The following is an 18,412-nucleotide window of genomic DNA, read 5'->3' as shown; positions in this document are numbered from 1 at the left end:
TTTATATGAAACCTAACTGTAATTTTAAACCCTTTGTAGTTCCTTTACAGGTAAGGTTTTAAGCTTTAGAGCAGCGTTTTTGCATTGTGCTTTTTGCTTATCGGACACCATGTTTTTTAATGTTTTGTTGTATTTTTTGGGCCATTTTATGCCTTGATTGCATCCTGCATCTTAACCAGTGGCCTACCAGGATGCCCACCATGTTTTTTAAGTCAATACTCTGCCTTTATCAACCTCCATCTGTGTTGAAGGCCGTATTTCCCACAAACATTGACTTAACAATGTTGACCCGCCTCAAACTCAAAGAATCAGAGTCGTGCCAGCAGAGGGCAGCATAGGTCTTTATCATGCCTTCAAAATAAACGCTGCTCTATGAGGAGGACGTGTTGACCACTTTTTAAACCTCCAGTTATTAGATATTTTAGATTTTAAGGTTATAAAACTTCTAAATGGAAGTGTGGAGAGACAGGCGAGGAGTTTAATAAGATGACTTGAGAAGTTGTGATTCTTTTTGTGACTTTTTTATGTGTGTATGTGTGTGTGCATGTATGTATTGTGTGTCCCTATCGTTGTATCATTGTCTGTACTGTGTCTCTTTGTGTGTGTGTGTGTGTGTGTGTTTGTGTGGGCACGTACATGCATACGTGTGTCTGTGTTTGTGTGTTTTTCTTTTCCAGTCCTCACGCAGTACCAGATCGTCTCCGTCTGCGAGTTAATCGGATCAGCCTCCAGGAGTACGACAGACTGCAGTATGACAAAGAACAACTAAGAGACATCTGTAAGGCTCTCTGTGTGTGTGTGTGTGTGTGTGTGTGTGTGTGTGTGTGTGTGTGTGTGTGTGTGTGTGTGTGTGTGTGTGTGTGTGTGTGTGTGTGTGTGTGTGTGTGTTCCTCCTATTAAATCAAAGTATATACACTTAATATATACACATTTTTTTCATATATTACAGTGTTAAATGTGTGTTTTATGTCTTTCCAGCTATCCCAGTAGGCATTGTGGTGGTGAGGGGAGACTGTGACCTGGAGACATGCAGACTCTACATCGACAGATTACAAGAGGCAAGTCTTCACCTTCATCTTCATCTTCATTTTCATAATCACAATCTCCTGTTTCTTTCCTCTACAACATCATTATTTCATGAATCGTGCAGCGTGATTTTCTTCCTGTGTTTATTTATAGATGTGAACTATGCAGAGCCGTTTCTCGAGCTGCGTGTCTCATGTTGGAAACGTTCACTAACAGAGTTAACATGCTTTGGCTGTTTGTTAACCTTGAAACCTGTCTGCTGTGCTTTGCTAGGATTTACACCAGGCGCCATCTACTGGCCTCAGAGTGCACTACCAGGTATATTTTGACTTTTAGGTGGTCTCTTTTGCAGGAAAGGGGCGATTAATATCAGTTAGTTTAGCTGTTTGTTACATAATTATAATTTCTTGATGAGACTATTCATTATGCCTGAAAGGGCTTTTTATCCCTTATATGTCAGAAAAAATGCTAGAAATGTAGCTGGATTATTATATGGTAGCTATTACATTTTTTAAGGATGTTGGTAGTTTCTTAAAGCATAAAATGGTGATAAATATATATCCACATATTAAATGAAAAGTTCACTTATAAAACACATTAGAAAATAAACTAATAATATAAACTTATTCAGTAGCTGTGGTCAGTTTAACACTGATTTTAATGACGCTAAACACTCATTGTCCTGATTGTCTGTCTTGTTATTAATTGTACGAAAGCAGCTACAAAAAAAGAAAATCCTTTAAAAAAAATACATACATTTGTCTTTCTTACCTAATTTCTCTCTTTTACTTTTTTTTTCTGATAATTCTTGTTTTAACCTGTTTTTTTTAAATTTAGTTGATCATGTTGTTTAATGAAGGGCTGTTTGTCTTCAGGATGAGAGCAGAGGCATCCCAAGGACCAGTTCATCCAGTAGACTCTCTCCCAACTGGAGCTTCTTAGACTGTGAGTGACAATGAAACAATGAAAAACAAAGCGCTAAATACAAGAAAGTAAAGATAATATTTTCATTAAGATAAGTAACAATAGTGGACGCTAATACAGGTTTGAATAATGTTCTTACAGTATCTCCTCAATAGAAATCATACTTTTTGAATATACTCAGAATTTAATCTAATTTCATATTTTTTTTTAAAACACAATAAAAATGCAAAACGTGAATGAAGCTCAATCATTTTTATCACTGTTGTCAAAAGTGACAACAAAAAATATATTTAAAAAACAGATTCAGTAATAAAAAGCATTCTGCAGAAGTATATATTTTTAGATCCTTTAAAGACAGAGATTTAAAATAAATCTCAGTATGTTTATTAGGTTTTATTACTTTTCAGTATCCACATTTACACATCTGCCTCTTTATCAGCACTCCACCTCACTCAGGAGCTTTCTAGGTCTCATAGTTAATAATAAAACAGAGACATTTCTCATGTATTTCTAAAAGTTAATCCTGTTGACACGCATGTCTCTGCTCTACAGCCACATCAGCTGATCGCTTCTATCGCATCGACAAAGCTCAGGTAAAACATTACTGAATTTATTGTTGCTTGAATTAAAAACAAACAGTAGTTCAGAAGCAACTAAACTGATGCTTTCTATATTATATTAGTATCACTGAAATGTCTGCTGACTCTACCGCTTTTGTGTGTGTGTGTGTTTGTAGGAGCACCTCCACTTTGTAACAGAAATTTGTCAGGACGAGGTGTTTATCCTGGACCACGAGGGACCTGTGGTGAGCCAGGTGCCGTCCACGGGGATGCCCGATCTGGTGGTGGAACCTGCTGCTGGGTATGTCCACACACACACACACACACACACACACACACATGCACATGACAGATACCTGAAAACACACAGAGATAAGCATGTATACATGGACTCGTGTTGAAAGGCTGCAATTCAATCAGTGTGCTCCAGTCTTTGTGTTTCTGTATTATGACTAAATACTACATATATTAAATGTGTGTTGTTTAAATTTATTGTATAATAATCAGATGATTAATTAAAGTGTTGTACATTTAATATCTTTTGTTTTTGGAGTGTTATTTTGGACAAAACAAGCTATTTGAAAATATCACTGAGGGCTCTGAGACCTTGTGATCAGCATTTTGTTTTATCTTTCTAAGTTTATAAACTAGCCACTCAATCAGTAGATCATTAAAAATCAATTCATAATGAAGAATAATCATTGCAAAATAAAGTTTTAGCTACATAAGCCATTCATTCATGCATTAATTCCTTCTTTAATTTCTATTTCCAGTGCTCCATTGACACCTGAGGAACAAGGTATAACAAACACACACACACACACATTTAAAAATGCATAAACACTTGTTTGCAGCTGCAGCTGTAGTTTAGGGCGTTGTCACCACTTTGGAGTTAAACTGTAAACTTTTATTCCTTCCAGAAAGATGTTACTTCATCAGCATCATCATCATCCTCTTTGTGGTTAAAGCTGCAGTTTTATGTGTTAAGAAATATCCTGATTTCTGCAACATTTGACATAACAATCAGCAGGTTGAAGGTTTTCTAGATGTGTGAGGTCAAAAGCAGCTTGCAGTAGTGTGGGTGTATGTGTGTGTGTGCCTGCGTGTGTGTGCCTGCGTGTGTGTTTACACTATCTCAATACAATATAAACATCTCTTGAGGGTCTTGCAGTTGTTGCAATCAGGGTTTTTTGAAGTCCATAACAAAGGTGTCCTGTAAAGCCTCCCTTTCGTTTTGTTCTTGTTCCAGTCATTAGTCAGTGTAATTTTTGGGACTCTCCAAGTCTAATAAAACCCACGTTCCTCATTCTAACATGTCCTGACATGTCTTTTTGCACTTACTCTGAGCGTGTGAACTGCCCTCTGACATCAAAATCTTTTAACAGATAATTTAAATGGATTTGATTCACACAGAGCAGGTTTCTTTAATTTCATAGTTTAATAGTTAGACTAACAAAAGTCAATTTAAAGTTCATTTTACAGAGAGCAGTACAGGCTTGTAAACAATTTTCTAAAATCTGCTGATAAAGCGCTTATGTAACATGTAGATAAAAAACACATACGAGTCACTATTACAAAAAACAAGGAAGTAACACAGTTAGTATATCTTGACCTTTACAGCTACTAACTTACCAGAGATTTGCTTTGTAGACGAGTAACCTGCTACCTCTTGCTTCCTATCAGTCACTCGTATATGATCATAAACTCTTGTGTACAGTATAAATGCTACATACACACATATTAAGGTGCACACATGACAAACACTGGTCATTCTAGTTGGTCATTCTTCTCATTAGGTACTTTTAGATGTGCTATTGATGGTAGTTTGATGACTCCAGAGATAATGAATAGAAATATTCTGCCACAAGGAAATAACTAAAGGTCAATCTGACCGTACACGTACTGTACCTTCAGTTTGAAAGTGAAACAGAAAGTTGGCTGAGACAAACTTCTGGGAAACAATGACAAACATCCATTATTATCACCGTGAGTCGTGTTGAATATAGGTAGCTGTTGTGTTCACATGCAGAAACTATTTATGTGAAACTCACATGATTAATGTGTTTATCTGTTTGTTCACAGCTCTGCTAACAGCTGCCAGTTGTGGGGATCTTTCTATGGTAAAGTACCGACTGACACTGATGCACGCAGACTGTAGAGGAACGTGTTATTATAACTAGTTATACCTGTCTCTATCTGCTTCAGTCCAATGAGCAAGTTTGATCTTACCTTCATAAAATATGCAAATCTGTCCAGCTTCTCTCTCTTTCACTATCTGATAGGAAGCCACTGTGATTCAGCCAAATCAATCAACCTCTCAAATCTGTTGAATGCATGACGTCTGAAAGGTTTTAGCTGCAAAGTAACGTCACATATCTGGACCATGTTTCAACTTCATTAGTCAAGAGTTAGAAAAGCTTTTAAATGTCTGTACGCTGTACTATATATATATTTATATATATATATATATATATATATATATAATACGTCACTCACAAAGCATACAGAAAGTTTCATTTACAGTCAACAGTTGCCCACTACCTAATACTATTATTATCATTATTCCTGTTAGTAAGAGGAAGTTACTGTAGCTGCTGCTGCTCCAAGCAAAGGTTCACATCAACATTTCTGTCGGGGAAGCATGAGGTAAACAAAATAAGGCAAGGCAAGACAAGGCAGCTTTATTTATATAGCGCATTTCATACACAATGGCAACTCAATGTGCTTTACATAAAACAAACATTTAACAGTAAGAACTGGAAACAAAAAACATGCAATTTAAAAAATAAAAATAAAACCAAATAATAGTAATAACATGGAAACCTTAAAACATACAATTAAAAACAAAACCCCCTCACTAATAATAAAAAAATAAAAACAAAGTACAGAAAAATATAAATATATATTTATATATATATATATATATATATTTATATATATTTATATATATATTCATAAATGTGGAGTATTGTTTAGACTAAGCATGAATCTATTAATCATTAAAGTAAGTTATCAGTTTCAAATAATCTTTTATGCAGCCCTAGTGGAAGCTGAAATGACTACATTAGAAAGGAAGTGTTCATTTCAGCCGGAAGATATTGATCGATCATGTGAGAAGAGGCGGCGTTTTAAGTCTACGGTAGTGTGTACATTTCCTGTCATTATTACTAGTTTCACATCAAACAGCACTTAGCAGAGGTCATAATAAAGTTCAACAACTGACAAAAACATGTTAGGGAACAATGTAGGGAAACAGCAGCCTCCTCTTAATATCTTAGCTTTCTAAAAATCAAATACGAACTACCTCTTCCTGTGAAAATGAGTTCTAAAGGCAAGTGGGGAAGTAAGGGAAGAGAGGTGATTGTTTTAGTAAAAGAGGAAATAATCTACAAAAAAGAAAATCCTCCAACAAAAGCATCACATCAGCATGGAGTTTAATTTATAGGTGTGTCATCAGTGAAACCCCACAATAAAACTTAGAGAAGACTCAATTAGTAATGTATTAGTCATATAAACACTCCTGCTTCTGTTTTAACCTTTATTGACCCCGGAGCTATTAAAGAAAGCTTCCTCTTGCTTTTTATAATGCAACTTCAGTTCAATTGAAACTTTTGATTGTTTGTGTGTGTGTGTGTGTGTGTGTGTGTGTGTGTGTGTGTGTGTGTGTGTGTGTGTGTGTGTGTGTGTGTGTGTGTGTGTGTGTGTGTGTGTGTGTGTGTGTGTGTGTGTGTGTGTGTGTGTGTGTGTGTGGATCTCCAGATGACGGAGTGCGTGCGTCGAGGCGTCAGCTTGCTGGTCAGAGACTCTGGAGGTTGTTCGGCGTTGCATAAAGCCGCACACAACGGACACACAGAGGTGGTCAGCTACATACTGCAACAGGGTGAGCATGTGGAGATGTGTGAGTGATACGTTGCATTTTAACATCAATAAATCACATTTATTACCATTAATCTATTTTATATCGTCTTCTAAACTTCAACAATGTTTAAAGTTGTTATTAGAAGATTGCAGTCCTGGTTTATGTGGTGATATTGTGAGGGCGGCACTTACTTTTTCCATCCTGCTGTTAACAAATAAAGCAGTCTGGTGTGTTTGTTGGATGTTTTATCAATTAACAGAGCAGTCACTCTGTCAGAAAGACAAAACACAGACTGAACAGCAGCTGGTGTATTTGTTTAAAGTGCAGCCAAACAAATTCATGTTGTTTTTGATAAAGATAATCAGACAGTAATTTACCTACCTTACACGACTGACAAGACAAAACAGCTTTATTATCAATGTGCTTTGCATAAAAACAAAATATTAAACGGTAAACAGGGGAAATATTAAAAACATACAATTAAAAACAAGAAAACCCAATTATAATAAAAAGAAAACAAAGTACAGAAAAATATAAAGATAGAAAGAAAACTATAAAGCTAGACTGAAATAGAGCCTAAACTATGAGAGTGCAGCATAAAATAATGATTTGCTTTAAAATTATTAAAAGAACAGTGCAAATGAAAGAGTAACATTTAAAGTGCTTTACAAGAGCTCAATCATAAGCACATGAAAAGAGAAATGTTTTTTAACTTGGATTTAAAAATATCCACACCTCATACTTAAATTTAAATTTGAGTATTAAAGTGTTTGTTTCTTCTCCTCAGGCTCCAAAGTGCTTCTGGATTTAGCTGACAGAGAGAAGTATGAGGTTTAATTCTTAATGCCAACCTCCTTTCTGTTTTAACATCTGTGTGGTCAATGTTCACACATCTTATCTGATCTCCATTATGTTTCTGTGTGTGTGCGTGCAGAGGAGACACTGCCTTGCACAAAGCTGCCTCAGAGAAGAAACACAGCGTGTGTCGGTTGCTGGTAGAGGCCGGGGCGTCTCTCGATAAAACCAATTTCCAGGTAATTACTGACACATCCATTTCCAGTTAATCCATCTGATCATGAGACATTATGTGTCAGGACCATGCTCAGCTTGGGAATTTTAGTTTTCCCAGGAATGATGCCACCGACAGCTCATAAAACTGCCATATGGAAAGGTTTTCTTTGGTGGACCACAAATTTACTCACCATTCTGTTACCCTTTTCAGCCAAAGACAAAAGAAAGTGCTCACGATCATTACTTAAAGTATTTTGGGGACATTTTTGCATTTAAAGTAGAGAGAATCAGGCTGGATTTAAACCACAAACAACTTTCTTACATGACTGTAATCTCCAAAAGACAGTCAGGCATTATAGTGAAGCATAGTTTAAAAAAAAGCAAAAAGAATCACCAATGGGGGCCATACAACTTTACAATCTGGCAATAAAAGGACCCCCACAGCCTGGACTAAATTCACTTTAAATTGTATATTTTTATTTTTATTTTTATTTTTATTTTTATTTTTGCACTTTATCACACAGCCTCAACCACAGACCTTGTTGTTTTTATATTTAGTTTTTTAGTATTTTTTAGTATTTAATTTTTAGTATATTGTTCTTTGATGTCTTTGTATATTAAGTTGCTGGACCCTAAATTTCCCCTAGGGGATCAATAAAGTTTACATCTATCTATCTATCTATCTATCTATCTATCTATCTATCTATCTATCTATCTATCTATCTATCTATCTATCTATCAATTGAGTCACAATTTTCACACATGTTAATTATCTCAGACCCCCTAAACCAACAGGACAACCCATAAACCATTAAAGAACTATAGTGATAGCAATCATGAGCCGCTTTGTGTGAACATAGTCACTTACTTAGCATTTATATGTATATTTATATGTACGTATTTCAGAGCTGTTGTAGATTGAAAACTTTAGGTTATTTACATAACCCCGGTTCTCTGAGTAATATGAGTGAGATGTCTCACTATGGGATGCACGCCTCGCTGCAGCCCTCAGAAGCATTTATCTCATTACGCCAATCCTGATTGGCTGGTGAACGTGTCCGTCCGCCACAGGTAGTCCCACCTACCTTAAATAGCTCATGCGGACGGCACCACCCTCATTCAAGATAAGCACCTCTTCTCACTCGCCCAAGCAAGAAGGGTAGTCTGGTGAGACATCTCACTCATATTACTCAGAGAACCGGGGTTATGTAAATAACCTAAAGTTCTCTTTCATAATATTTCGTTCGATGTCTCACTATGGGATATGGTTGCTCCCGTATTGCCAGACAAGCTTATCGAGCGTCCACCAACCCACAGGGAAAAGGTACTCTGTTCCAATCAGGACAGCAAAACCGCGCGTGCCACGCACGGAGCGGAGACGTCCAGCATATAAAAACGGACAAAAGTGAGAGGCGAGGACCAACTCGCTGCAGCACAGATGTCCTGAACAGAAACTCCCCTGAATAAGGCCCAGGATGCGGCCAAGCCCCGAGTCGAGTGCGCCCGCAGACCCGCAGGTGTCTGCAAACCCTGACTCGTATAAGCCAAAGCAATCGCCTCCACGACCCAGTGGGACAGGCGCTGCTTTGCGACAGGTTTCCCCTTATGAGGATTAGCCCAGGAGACAAACAGCTGATCGCTCCTCCTGAAACCCTTAGTCCTGTCCATGTAAGTGCGCACCGCACGGACTGGACATAACGCATGTGACCGCTGCTCTCCAGGCGAGGCAGCAAAGGCCACAAGGTCAATAGGAGAACATGAGCCCACTACCTTAGGCACAAAGGCCGGGTTGGGCTTCAAAATCATCCTCACATCCCCCGAGAAAAGCTGAGTGCATGATGGATGCACCGAAAGCGCATGGATGTCACTAACCCGTTTAGCCGAAGCCAGAGCCAGTAACAACACTGTCTTGAGAGACAGGTGTTTCAAGCCTGCTCCCCCCAGCGGCTCAAAAGGAGGACCCTTGAGCCCCTCCAGAACCACAGCCAGATCCCATGGTGGCACCAGCGGTCTGGACACGGGGAGAAGCCTGCGCGCTCCCTTCATAAAACGGCAAACCAGCGGGTGCTGGCTCGCTGTTTGTTTCCCAAACCCCACGTGACAGGCGGCTATAGCTGCCAAGTACACTTTAACTGTGGAGAAGGCTTTTTGTTTGTCAATCAGGTCCTGTAAGAATGACAATATCACACCCACTGGACACTGAAAAGGAACGTGGCCATTTCTGTGACACCAGTCCTCAAACACTCTCCACTTACAGTCATACAGAGACCTAGTGGAAGAGGCTCGAGCACTTTGTATAGTGGAAATCACACGCTGTGGGAGTCCCACAGCTGACAAATTGAACCACTCAGGGGCCAAACCCACAGCGCCAGGCGTTCTGGGTGCCGCTGGAAAACCGTCCCCCCCCCCTGTGATAACAGGTCCCTGCGCAGCGGGAGCTGCCAAGGTTGCGCGCACAGCAACCGATATATCTCCGCCAGCCAATGCATTGCAGGCCAATGCGGAGCTATCAGAATCAGCGCGTGGCCGTGGTCCCTCACTCTGGACAGAGTGGGGGGTATCAGGGCCAGGGGAGGGAACGCGTAAAGAAGCTCGTGCGGCCAGACGTGCGCTAGTGCGTCTATGCCGAGGGGAGCATCCAGGTTGCGCAGAGAGTAAAACAGCGCGCACTGCGCGTTTCCTCTTGACGCGAACAGATCCACCGCGGCCCGACCATAACGGGCCCATATCTGTTCCACAATCTCTGGGTGCAGAGTCCACTCCCCGTATAGCGGCGCGCCCCTGGACAACAGGTCCGCGCCCGTGTTCAGGGCTCCCGGGACGTGCGTCGCCCTCAGGGAGAGGAGACGACCGCAGCTCCACAGGATCAGTCTGCGTGCCAGCATGTGCAACTGACGAGAGCGCAACCCCCCTTGGCGGTTGAAGTACGCTACCGTCGTCGTATTGTCCGTCCTCACCAGGACATGATGGCCCATGAGAGACAGAAGGAAGTGTTTCAGGGAGAGGAACACCGCTGAAAGTTCCAGAAAATTTATGTGAGACCGCTGGAGGTCCACACTCCAGCGGCCCCTCACTGACCGGCCCTCGTGAATTCCGCCCCACCCTGTCAGGCTGGCGTCCGTAGTGACCACCTTCCTGGACAGGACAGAGCCCATGGGCACCCCGCGGGTCAGAAACGACGGGGCTCGCCAGTGGCGCAGTGCCCTGACGCACCCCGGCGTAACCAACACTCTCCGTGCGCCATGACGCACGGGATCCAGCCCGCATGAGGCCACCCAGAGCTGGAATTCCCTCATGTGGAGGCGACCGAGACGAACCACGAGAATGGCTGACGCCATCAGTCCGAGTAATCGAAGACACAATCTGAATTGAACAGATTTGCCTGGATGGAAAAGCGCGAGACATGCTCTGAAAGCTCTCACTCGCTCCGCCGAGAGGCACGCCGTGAAAATCACCGAGTCCAGGGATAATCCCAGAAAGATTATGTCCTGTGTCGGGCACAGCATGCTCTTTTCCGCGTTTATCACAAAACCCAGGTCTAATAGGTGCCGTGTGAGAATAGGGCGAATACCACTCCCCCCCCGTTTTGGGACCAGAAAGTACCTGGAGTAAAAACCGCTCTGACACTGTGCGGGAGGAACGACACAGATTGCTCCTTTGTTTAACAGTGAGAGGATTTCCTCTTGCAAAACACGAGCTGACTCTCCCTGAGCCTGGGAGTGTATTATGCCGGCGAATCAAGGGGGAACAGCGGCAAACTGCAGCCTGTAACCCCTCAAAATCGCCTTCAACACCCAGGGCGAAGCTGCGAGCGCAGCCCACCTCTGCCACCTGCGGCAGAGAGGTGAGACGCGCTGCAGCTCTTCCACCATGAGAGGTCCCAACCGCGGTGCGGTGGCGCCCTCTCGTGGTGGAAAACTGACATGGCCTCTGGGCGGTGCTGTGCACTTTGGCCCGGGAGGACAACGCAGTGACGGGGACCTCACTGCCCTCACCCCGGGAAAAGCCGCGGCTTTCCCCGGGGGTGGGACAGCAGGTGCCGCCACTGCGCTGTTTATTTTTACAGTTTTGGCTTTTATTAGCTGCGCCCTCGGCACTCGGCCCGGATGCGACAGCGGGACACATTTTATTTTCTTTATGAAAACTTGTGTGTGTGTGCGTGCTTGTGGACATGGGAGAGGGGCAACCGCTGAACCCTCTGCCGTCAGATGTCCGTCTCTCCCGGTCTGCTCTGGCACGGTCCGTGGCAGCCGGGAGATGGGGGCGTGGGGGGCCCCGGAGTGCACGCTCGGAAGCCAAACAGGTGGAGCTGGAGAACGGGGAACTTCCAGCTGCATCACCGGTGACGAGAGGGGCGGTCAGGCCGCTCTCTTTTTCTTCCTGGCCTGGTGGCTGGTAGCTTGCGCGGGCTGTGCCGGCAGAGCTGTAGCTGGGGCCGAGGGCTTCTTGAACCAGCCGGGCCGACCGGGCACGGGCGGCGGGGCGGGCTGAGGCTTCGGATGTTTCGGTATTTTGAACTGCGAAACTTGGGAAGCAGCCTGCGCGAAGGATTTACGCTGCGCAGGTGGAGAGGGAGCTGGGGGCTTGCGAGGGAGGCAGAGCTTGAGAGCTTCGTCTTCCTTCTTTTTGGCTTCACACCGTTGTTGCATCGATGCTAGGGCGGAACCAAAAATCCCCTCCGGGACAATGGGCATGTCCAGGACGTCGTCCTTCTCTCTGTCTGACAGGCTGGCGAGGTTGAGCCACCGCGCTCGCTCCTGCAGAACCATGGTCCCCATCGCTCTTCCCGTGGCCTGGACCGCGCAGCGTTGGACACGGAGACACAGGTCGGTGATGACCGGTATCTCCTCCCACGCAGCTGAGTCCTGAGTTTGCACAACATCCTCGCACAACTCAGCCTGGTAAGCCGTGAGCAGCGAGAGGACATTGAGCGCTCTGGCCGAGAGCGCCGCCGCCTTGTACGCTTTCTCAGTCAGGGCTGACTGAAAACGGTCGGACTTGGACGGCAGGCTGGGGCTCCGGGAGGACACCGCTGACAGCTGGGGGTGAAGGTGAGCTGCAACAAGTGGCTCTATCGGAGGCATGCGGAGCAGACCCAGGCTCTCCATCGCCTCACAGTCGAGGGACGGGGAACCGGGCTCCGGCTGCTGTAGGGGCGGTCTCTCCATGAGCGCGCCACCTCCTCCAGCAGCTCCGGGAAGACGGGGAGAAGTTGCTTCGTCGCGCTCTTGGCCAAGGGCAATTTCTTCCCCTCGTAGCGTGATCTGGTGGTCTCAGCTACGACAGCGGGCCAGGGGATGCCCAGCCGGGCAGCAGCGCGTTTGCACACGTCGAGCATGTCCGAGCTGGGGGAGGGAGAAGCTGGTGTGCTACTCTCGTCTCCATCCCGAGAGTCGACGGAAGCCGCGGGCTTTGCAGCCCGAGCCGGCGTGATGAAGATGTCATCCTCTTCTTCATCCTCTGATATGAGGAGATCCAAGGCGCCATCATCATCTTCCCCATAGTCCAAATCCAGGACGTCTTCTTCCAGCGGGGGAACCGCGGCTAGCACGAGCTGGGAGCCCCAGCTGGCGCTAGCCTCCGGTGTCGCCACCGCAGCGACCCCCACCTCCTCTCCGCCCTCGACGGCGGCGCCGTCGGAAGAGAGATAGGGGTCATGTCCAGACAGGCTAGCCTGGCGGGCTAGTCGTCTGCGGAGACTCTTGATGGTGAACACCGCACAGTGTTGACACGAGCCGGGGACCTCGATAGCCGCCAGGGCGTGTTCCAGCCCAAGACAGCACGAGCAGACCTGGTGTGGATCCATGCTCGATATCTTATTCCCGCAGCGACAGAGTCTGGCTCCGGAGTCTCCGTGCCCTCTGGTGTGAGGGGTTTTAGCCTCCATTCCGTGCGAGCTGGTGTGCAGGCAGGGAGCCGAGGCAGTTAGCTGGTGTGCTAACCGTGAAGAAGCCGAGAATTAGCTGGTGTGCTAATGCCCGGTGCTCGAGTAGCCGTGGTGGGGCGTCAAGAGCAGTGCTGACCAAGCCGTGGAGGGCAGGAAAGCACTGAGTTCGATCTGGTGTGACCGACGAAGCAGAAAAAATGTCCTAAGCTAGTAGCGCCCAGCGACAGAAGCTAAATAAGATCCGTCTATGGACAGTTAAGCTAGCTAGCCCTGGACGCGAGATATGCTCCGAGTGAGAAGAGGTGTTTGAATGAGGGTGGTGCCGTGGAGCTATTTAAGGTAGGTGGGACTACCTGTGGCGGACGGACACGTTCACCAGCCAATCAGGATTGGCGTAATGAGATAAATGCTTCTGAGGGCTGCAGCGAGGCGTGCATCCCATAGTGAGACATCGAACGAAATATTATGAAAGAGAACTACATTTAGGAGCAACAAAGTTTACAAGTCACATAACTAGAATATCCCTGACCTGACTCTGACTGGAGACTATGTTGCATGTCATGCTGGAGGGGCAGTTTTGCATTTATTTGCTAGTAACAGAGTGAGAGGAAATGTAGAGTAGAGAGAGTCAGGCTGGATTTAAACCACAAACACATTTCCTGTATGTCTGTAATCTCTAGAAGAAAGTCAGGAACACCTCATGTGTTGGTCTTCTATATTCATTTAGACACAATGTTCATATACAATATTCATCTTAGTCCCCCTAAACCATCAGGACAACCCATAATATGATGTAGATGCTGTTGTAGATTGAAAACTACATTTAGGAGCAGCACAGAGTTTACAGCACAAGTCACATAACTGGAATGCCCCTGATCTGATTCTGACTGGACACTTGTGTTACATGTCATGTTTCCGTCTCTCCCCATTTCTTCTGCCTCTTCACTTCAATATCAACTGTTCAAATGGTTAAAAACTGAATAATATTGATTATATTTTGATAAAATGTAGATGAAGTTCTTGTTTTCAAGTAAAAAAAACACACAAGGAGTTTTCTACTTCCTCTTTGTGATGGCGTCTGATTCGTTGTCTATTCTGTAGCCTAAAACAACAATTTGCTGTTTTACGAGGGGGTTAAGTGTCAGATTATGTATGATGAGCAATAAATCATAAATAAGTCGATAGTAGGAGCTCCTCAGAGAAGAAACACAGCGCGTGTGGGTTGCAGGTAGAGGCCGGGGCGTCCCTCGATAAAACCAACTTCCAGCTAATTACTGACACATTATTCCCTCTAAACCAGGGGTGGCCAACCAGTCAGAGACTAAGAGCCATATTTTTTACTGTGTTACTGCAAAGAGCCACATTCATCTTAAACCCCTTAAACCATCAGGACAACCCAGACACCATTAATGAACATATTTCAGAGCTGTTGTAGATAGAAAACTACATTTAGGAGCATCACAAAGTTTACAGCACAAGTCACATAACTGGAATATCCCTGAACTGACTCTGGCTGGAGACTATGTTGCATGTCATGCTGGAGGGGCAGTTTTGTATTTATTTGCTAGACAGAGTCAGGCTGGATTTAAACCACAAATAACTTTCCTACATGTCTGTACTCTCCAGGTGAAAGTCAGGAAAGAAGGCAGCACTTCATAGTTTAAAAAAAAAAAGCAACAAGAGTCACCTCATGTGTTGATCTTCTACATAAATGTAGTCACAAGTTTCAGACATTACGTTCATGTTCGACCCATTAAACCACCAGGACAACACAGAGATCATTAATAACCTGTAATAGTAGCAATCATGAGCCACAAACTGGATAAGTCACATAACTGGAATGCCCCTGGTTCGACTCAGGCTGGAGACTTGTGTTACATGTCATGTTTCTATCTCTCCCCATTTCCTCTGCCTCTTCACTTCAATATCAACTGTCCAAATGGTTAAAAACTGAATCAAATGGATTATATTTTGATATAATGTAGATGAGAGGATCAAGTTCTCAAGTAAAAAAACACTCACCCACACGTTTTCTACTTCCTCTTTGTGATGCAGTCTGTGTTATTCACTCACATAATTTAGATCAGATTTGGGCTCAAACATGCACAAATGTCTAAAGTCTAAAATTGGGAGTAAGGAAAGAAAAAGAAGTTAAATCCTGCTGCTATTGACCAATCTGAATGGAGAAGCTTCATGGAGAGGCTGAACTGATGCGCTGCAAAAGAGCCAGTATGAGATAAATAAGGAGTTTTTAACTGGAAATCATGTAAAGATATTCAAGTAGAGCCCTAGAATATAAATATAAAACCACAAATCTTTCTAGGGCGTATCCACGTATTTGACAAAGCAGAGAAACACGAAAACAGGAAGGATATCTACGATGACTCCAGTTAACAAAAATGCTCAATGCACCCACACATCCAGCTAGGAGGGCACATTTTATCAGGTTATATGAAAACAAACCTCGCAGGGTTAAAAAGCCCGAAAACAGTTCATACATGCACACAAAATAAAAAAAAATAACAAGACAATCAGGCTGGCTGCATAAGAGCCAGTATGAGATAAATAAGGAGTTTTTAACTATAAATCATGCAAATATATATTCCAATACATCCCCAGAATATAAATATAAACCTGAAAATGTGCACGGTACATCCCGTTTAAACATGTAGCTGGACCAGAGCTCAGTTAGTTTAGCCTGGCTCTGTCTAAAGTCGGTGACCCCTGGTCTAGAGTGACAGGATCTGACAGGTCGACGAAAAACACAGCTATCAAAATTAAAATGTGTGACCCCGTCTGTCAAAATTAGACATTTTGACAGATATTTGTTCTGTTTTTTGGTCCAGTAGATTGATGCTGCTCTAATATCCTCGTCATTAAAGTGGACATAACACGCTTTTTGTGATTTTCTGTTATTTTTGTACAGTTACAATGTCGGATGTCTACATTAAACATGGGCAATGCTCCAAAACTTCTTAAGAAAAAACTTTAAAAGTCAGACTTCAACCTGCTCTGACAGCTAAGTTTTTTAAGTTCCTCTCCTTCCTTCCTCATCAAAATGACCTCATTCAAAGGGTTTTTCCCTTATTCAAATCAAGAGTCTGAAGAGAGAGGATGTTATCTTGTTTTACAGATTGCAAATTTGTAGCTGATCTGTAGCCTTTGTTATTAATGTTGTTCACTCTCATATTTCGGCTTCTGATTTGGGCTCCAACATTGTTGACATTTTGAGTGAAGAGCAAGAAATGAGTAAAAATCCTCTTACTACTGCCAGAGCTGGCAGAAGTTAACCAGTGGGCTCATCAGGAGAGAAAGGAGCTAAAACATCCTTTTTCAGACCAAAGCTGAACTGACTGAGGGGCTGCATAAAGGACAAGTATAAGATAAATAAAAGCTTTGAACTATAAATCATGCAAATATATCCCAGTAGAGCCCCAGAATATACGTCATATATGTAACTGGACCAGAGATCAGTTGCTTAGCCTGACTCTGTCTAAAGTGAACAACATTATTTTTTTTTTAAACCCTGCAAGGTTTTGTTTTGAGTCATCGTAGAGGTCCTTCTTCTTTTTGTGCTCCTCTGCTTTGTCGAATACCTTGCAGCATCTAGAAAGAATTGCAGGAATTCCTCAATGTCTAAATGTCTTTGAGGAGCTCCTACTATCTACTTATTTATGAGTGATTGCTCAAACCTAAAAATATGCACAATACGTATACAAAATTTAAACATGTAGCTGGACCAGAACTCAGTTAGCTTAGCCTGGCTCTGTCTAAAGTGAACAAAAGTGGCCAACCAGCAGCTGTAACGCTCACTAATTAACACGTTAAATCTGGTTTGTTAAATCCGAGGAGTAAGAACAACCACTTGTTGTTTTAAAGGGGGGTCAAGTGTCAGGTTATGTCTTGAAAGTGGAAAAAAAAGTAGCCTCACTGTGTGACGGCTGCATTTTCAAAGAAACTTCATCAAGATTTGAGGAAAAAGTGATGAGCAATAACTCCTAAATGTGTCTTTGATGAATTCCTACGAATCTTTGTCTGCATTTTTCACTGGAAATTATGCAAAGATATTCCAGTGCAGCCTAAGAATATAAATATAAACCTAAAATGTGGAGGATGTGTCTCATTGAAACTCCCGAGGGCATCTTCAAAGGCTGTAATTTGTGGCTAATGGGTTCATTTTAAAATAACTGTCTGTGTATTTTATTCACTTCCATTTACAGTAATGACAGGCACTTTACTTGTGACCCTTAATTACATCTCACAGTCAGAAGAATGGCATTAACGTGTGTTTGTGTGTGTGTGTGTGTCCAACAGGGGAAGACGGCGGTGCAGCTAGCGGACGGAGACTCTGAGCTGACCGCCTACCTGAACACCCAACAACACAAATCTTCTGCCACCCACGAGGACTTGGAAACGGCTGTCTGAACCACACACACACACACACACACACACACACACACACACACATACATTCACACACACACACACACACACACACACACTCGCTCACTCTCTCTGTCTCTCTGGACTCTGCATACACACTCGTAGTGGAGAAGACGCCAAGAGAGAGAAAAGTGTAAAGAAACAAAAAAAGAAAAAGATCAGAGTCTGGATTTAGGAGATGAATCAAGACGAAACCGCACCAGGAGTGAACTGCTTCAGCTTCACAAAAAGCACCGCAGTGGAGAGAAGAAAAAAAATGTTTTAATGGTCAAAACTATTTATTTGTATTTATTTATTCATATTCTATTTATTGGTTGTACTGATTGATGGATTTGAGTGATTGATTGTACAGTATAACGGTTCAGGATGCAAGTGCACTTTGACCAGCCGAAAAAAACTCTCTCTCTCTCTCTCTCTCTCTCTCTCTCTCTCTCCCTCTCCCTCTCTCCCTCTCTCCCTCTCTCTCTCTCTCTCTCTCTCTCTCTCTCTCTCTCTCTCTCTCCTCTCTCTCTCATCTTGTAAAGGATTTATTTGGATCACAGATCATATTTTTAAAAAAAAAAGAAAAAACACACATAAAGAGAGGGTAGACTTCTTCTGCAGTGTGAAAATAGTTAAAATAACCTAAAAGTCTCATTTTCAGAACTGATGGACGTGTTGAATATATTTAAAAACCTGTGTGCCAAAGACATTACGCTGATG

At 43.3% G+C, this 18,412-nt stretch overlaps 1 protein-coding gene across 2 annotated transcripts in view; it reads left to right on the top strand.

Annotated features, from left to right (window-relative positions):
- Positions 1-18,133, top strand: part of dgki (diacylglycerol kinase, iota) — a 94,223-nt gene extending 76,090 nt beyond the window's left edge. For both annotated transcript variants that reach the window (XM_062443406.1, XM_062443407.1), the window contains 12 exons: positions 678-778; positions 979-1,058; positions 1,300-1,344; positions 1,902-1,971; positions 2,503-2,543; positions 2,687-2,811; positions 3,284-3,309; positions 4,593-4,630; positions 6,270-6,390; positions 7,157-7,193; positions 7,304-7,403; positions 17,582-18,133. In XM_062443406.1, the coding sequence (XP_062299390.1) occupies positions 678-778; positions 979-1,058; positions 1,300-1,344; positions 1,902-1,971; positions 2,503-2,543; positions 2,687-2,811; positions 3,284-3,309; positions 4,593-4,630; positions 6,270-6,390; positions 7,157-7,193; positions 7,304-7,403; positions 17,582-17,692 (895 nt within the window). In that variant the 3' untranslated portion in view covers positions 17,693-18,133. The remainder of the gene's footprint in view (positions 1-677; positions 779-978; positions 1,059-1,299; positions 1,345-1,901; positions 1,972-2,502; positions 2,544-2,686; positions 2,812-3,283; positions 3,310-4,592; positions 4,631-6,269; positions 6,391-7,156; positions 7,194-7,303; positions 7,404-17,581) is intronic.
- Positions 18,134-18,412: the final 279 nt, after the last annotated feature.

Source organism: Scomber scombrus, chromosome 22 (assembly GCF_963691925.1).
Source record: "Scomber scombrus chromosome 22, fScoSco1.1, whole genome shotgun sequence".
NCBI lineage: Eukaryota > Metazoa > Chordata > Actinopteri > Scombriformes > Scombridae > Scomber > Scomber scombrus.
This window is presented reverse-complemented; position numbering and strand designations above follow the sequence as displayed.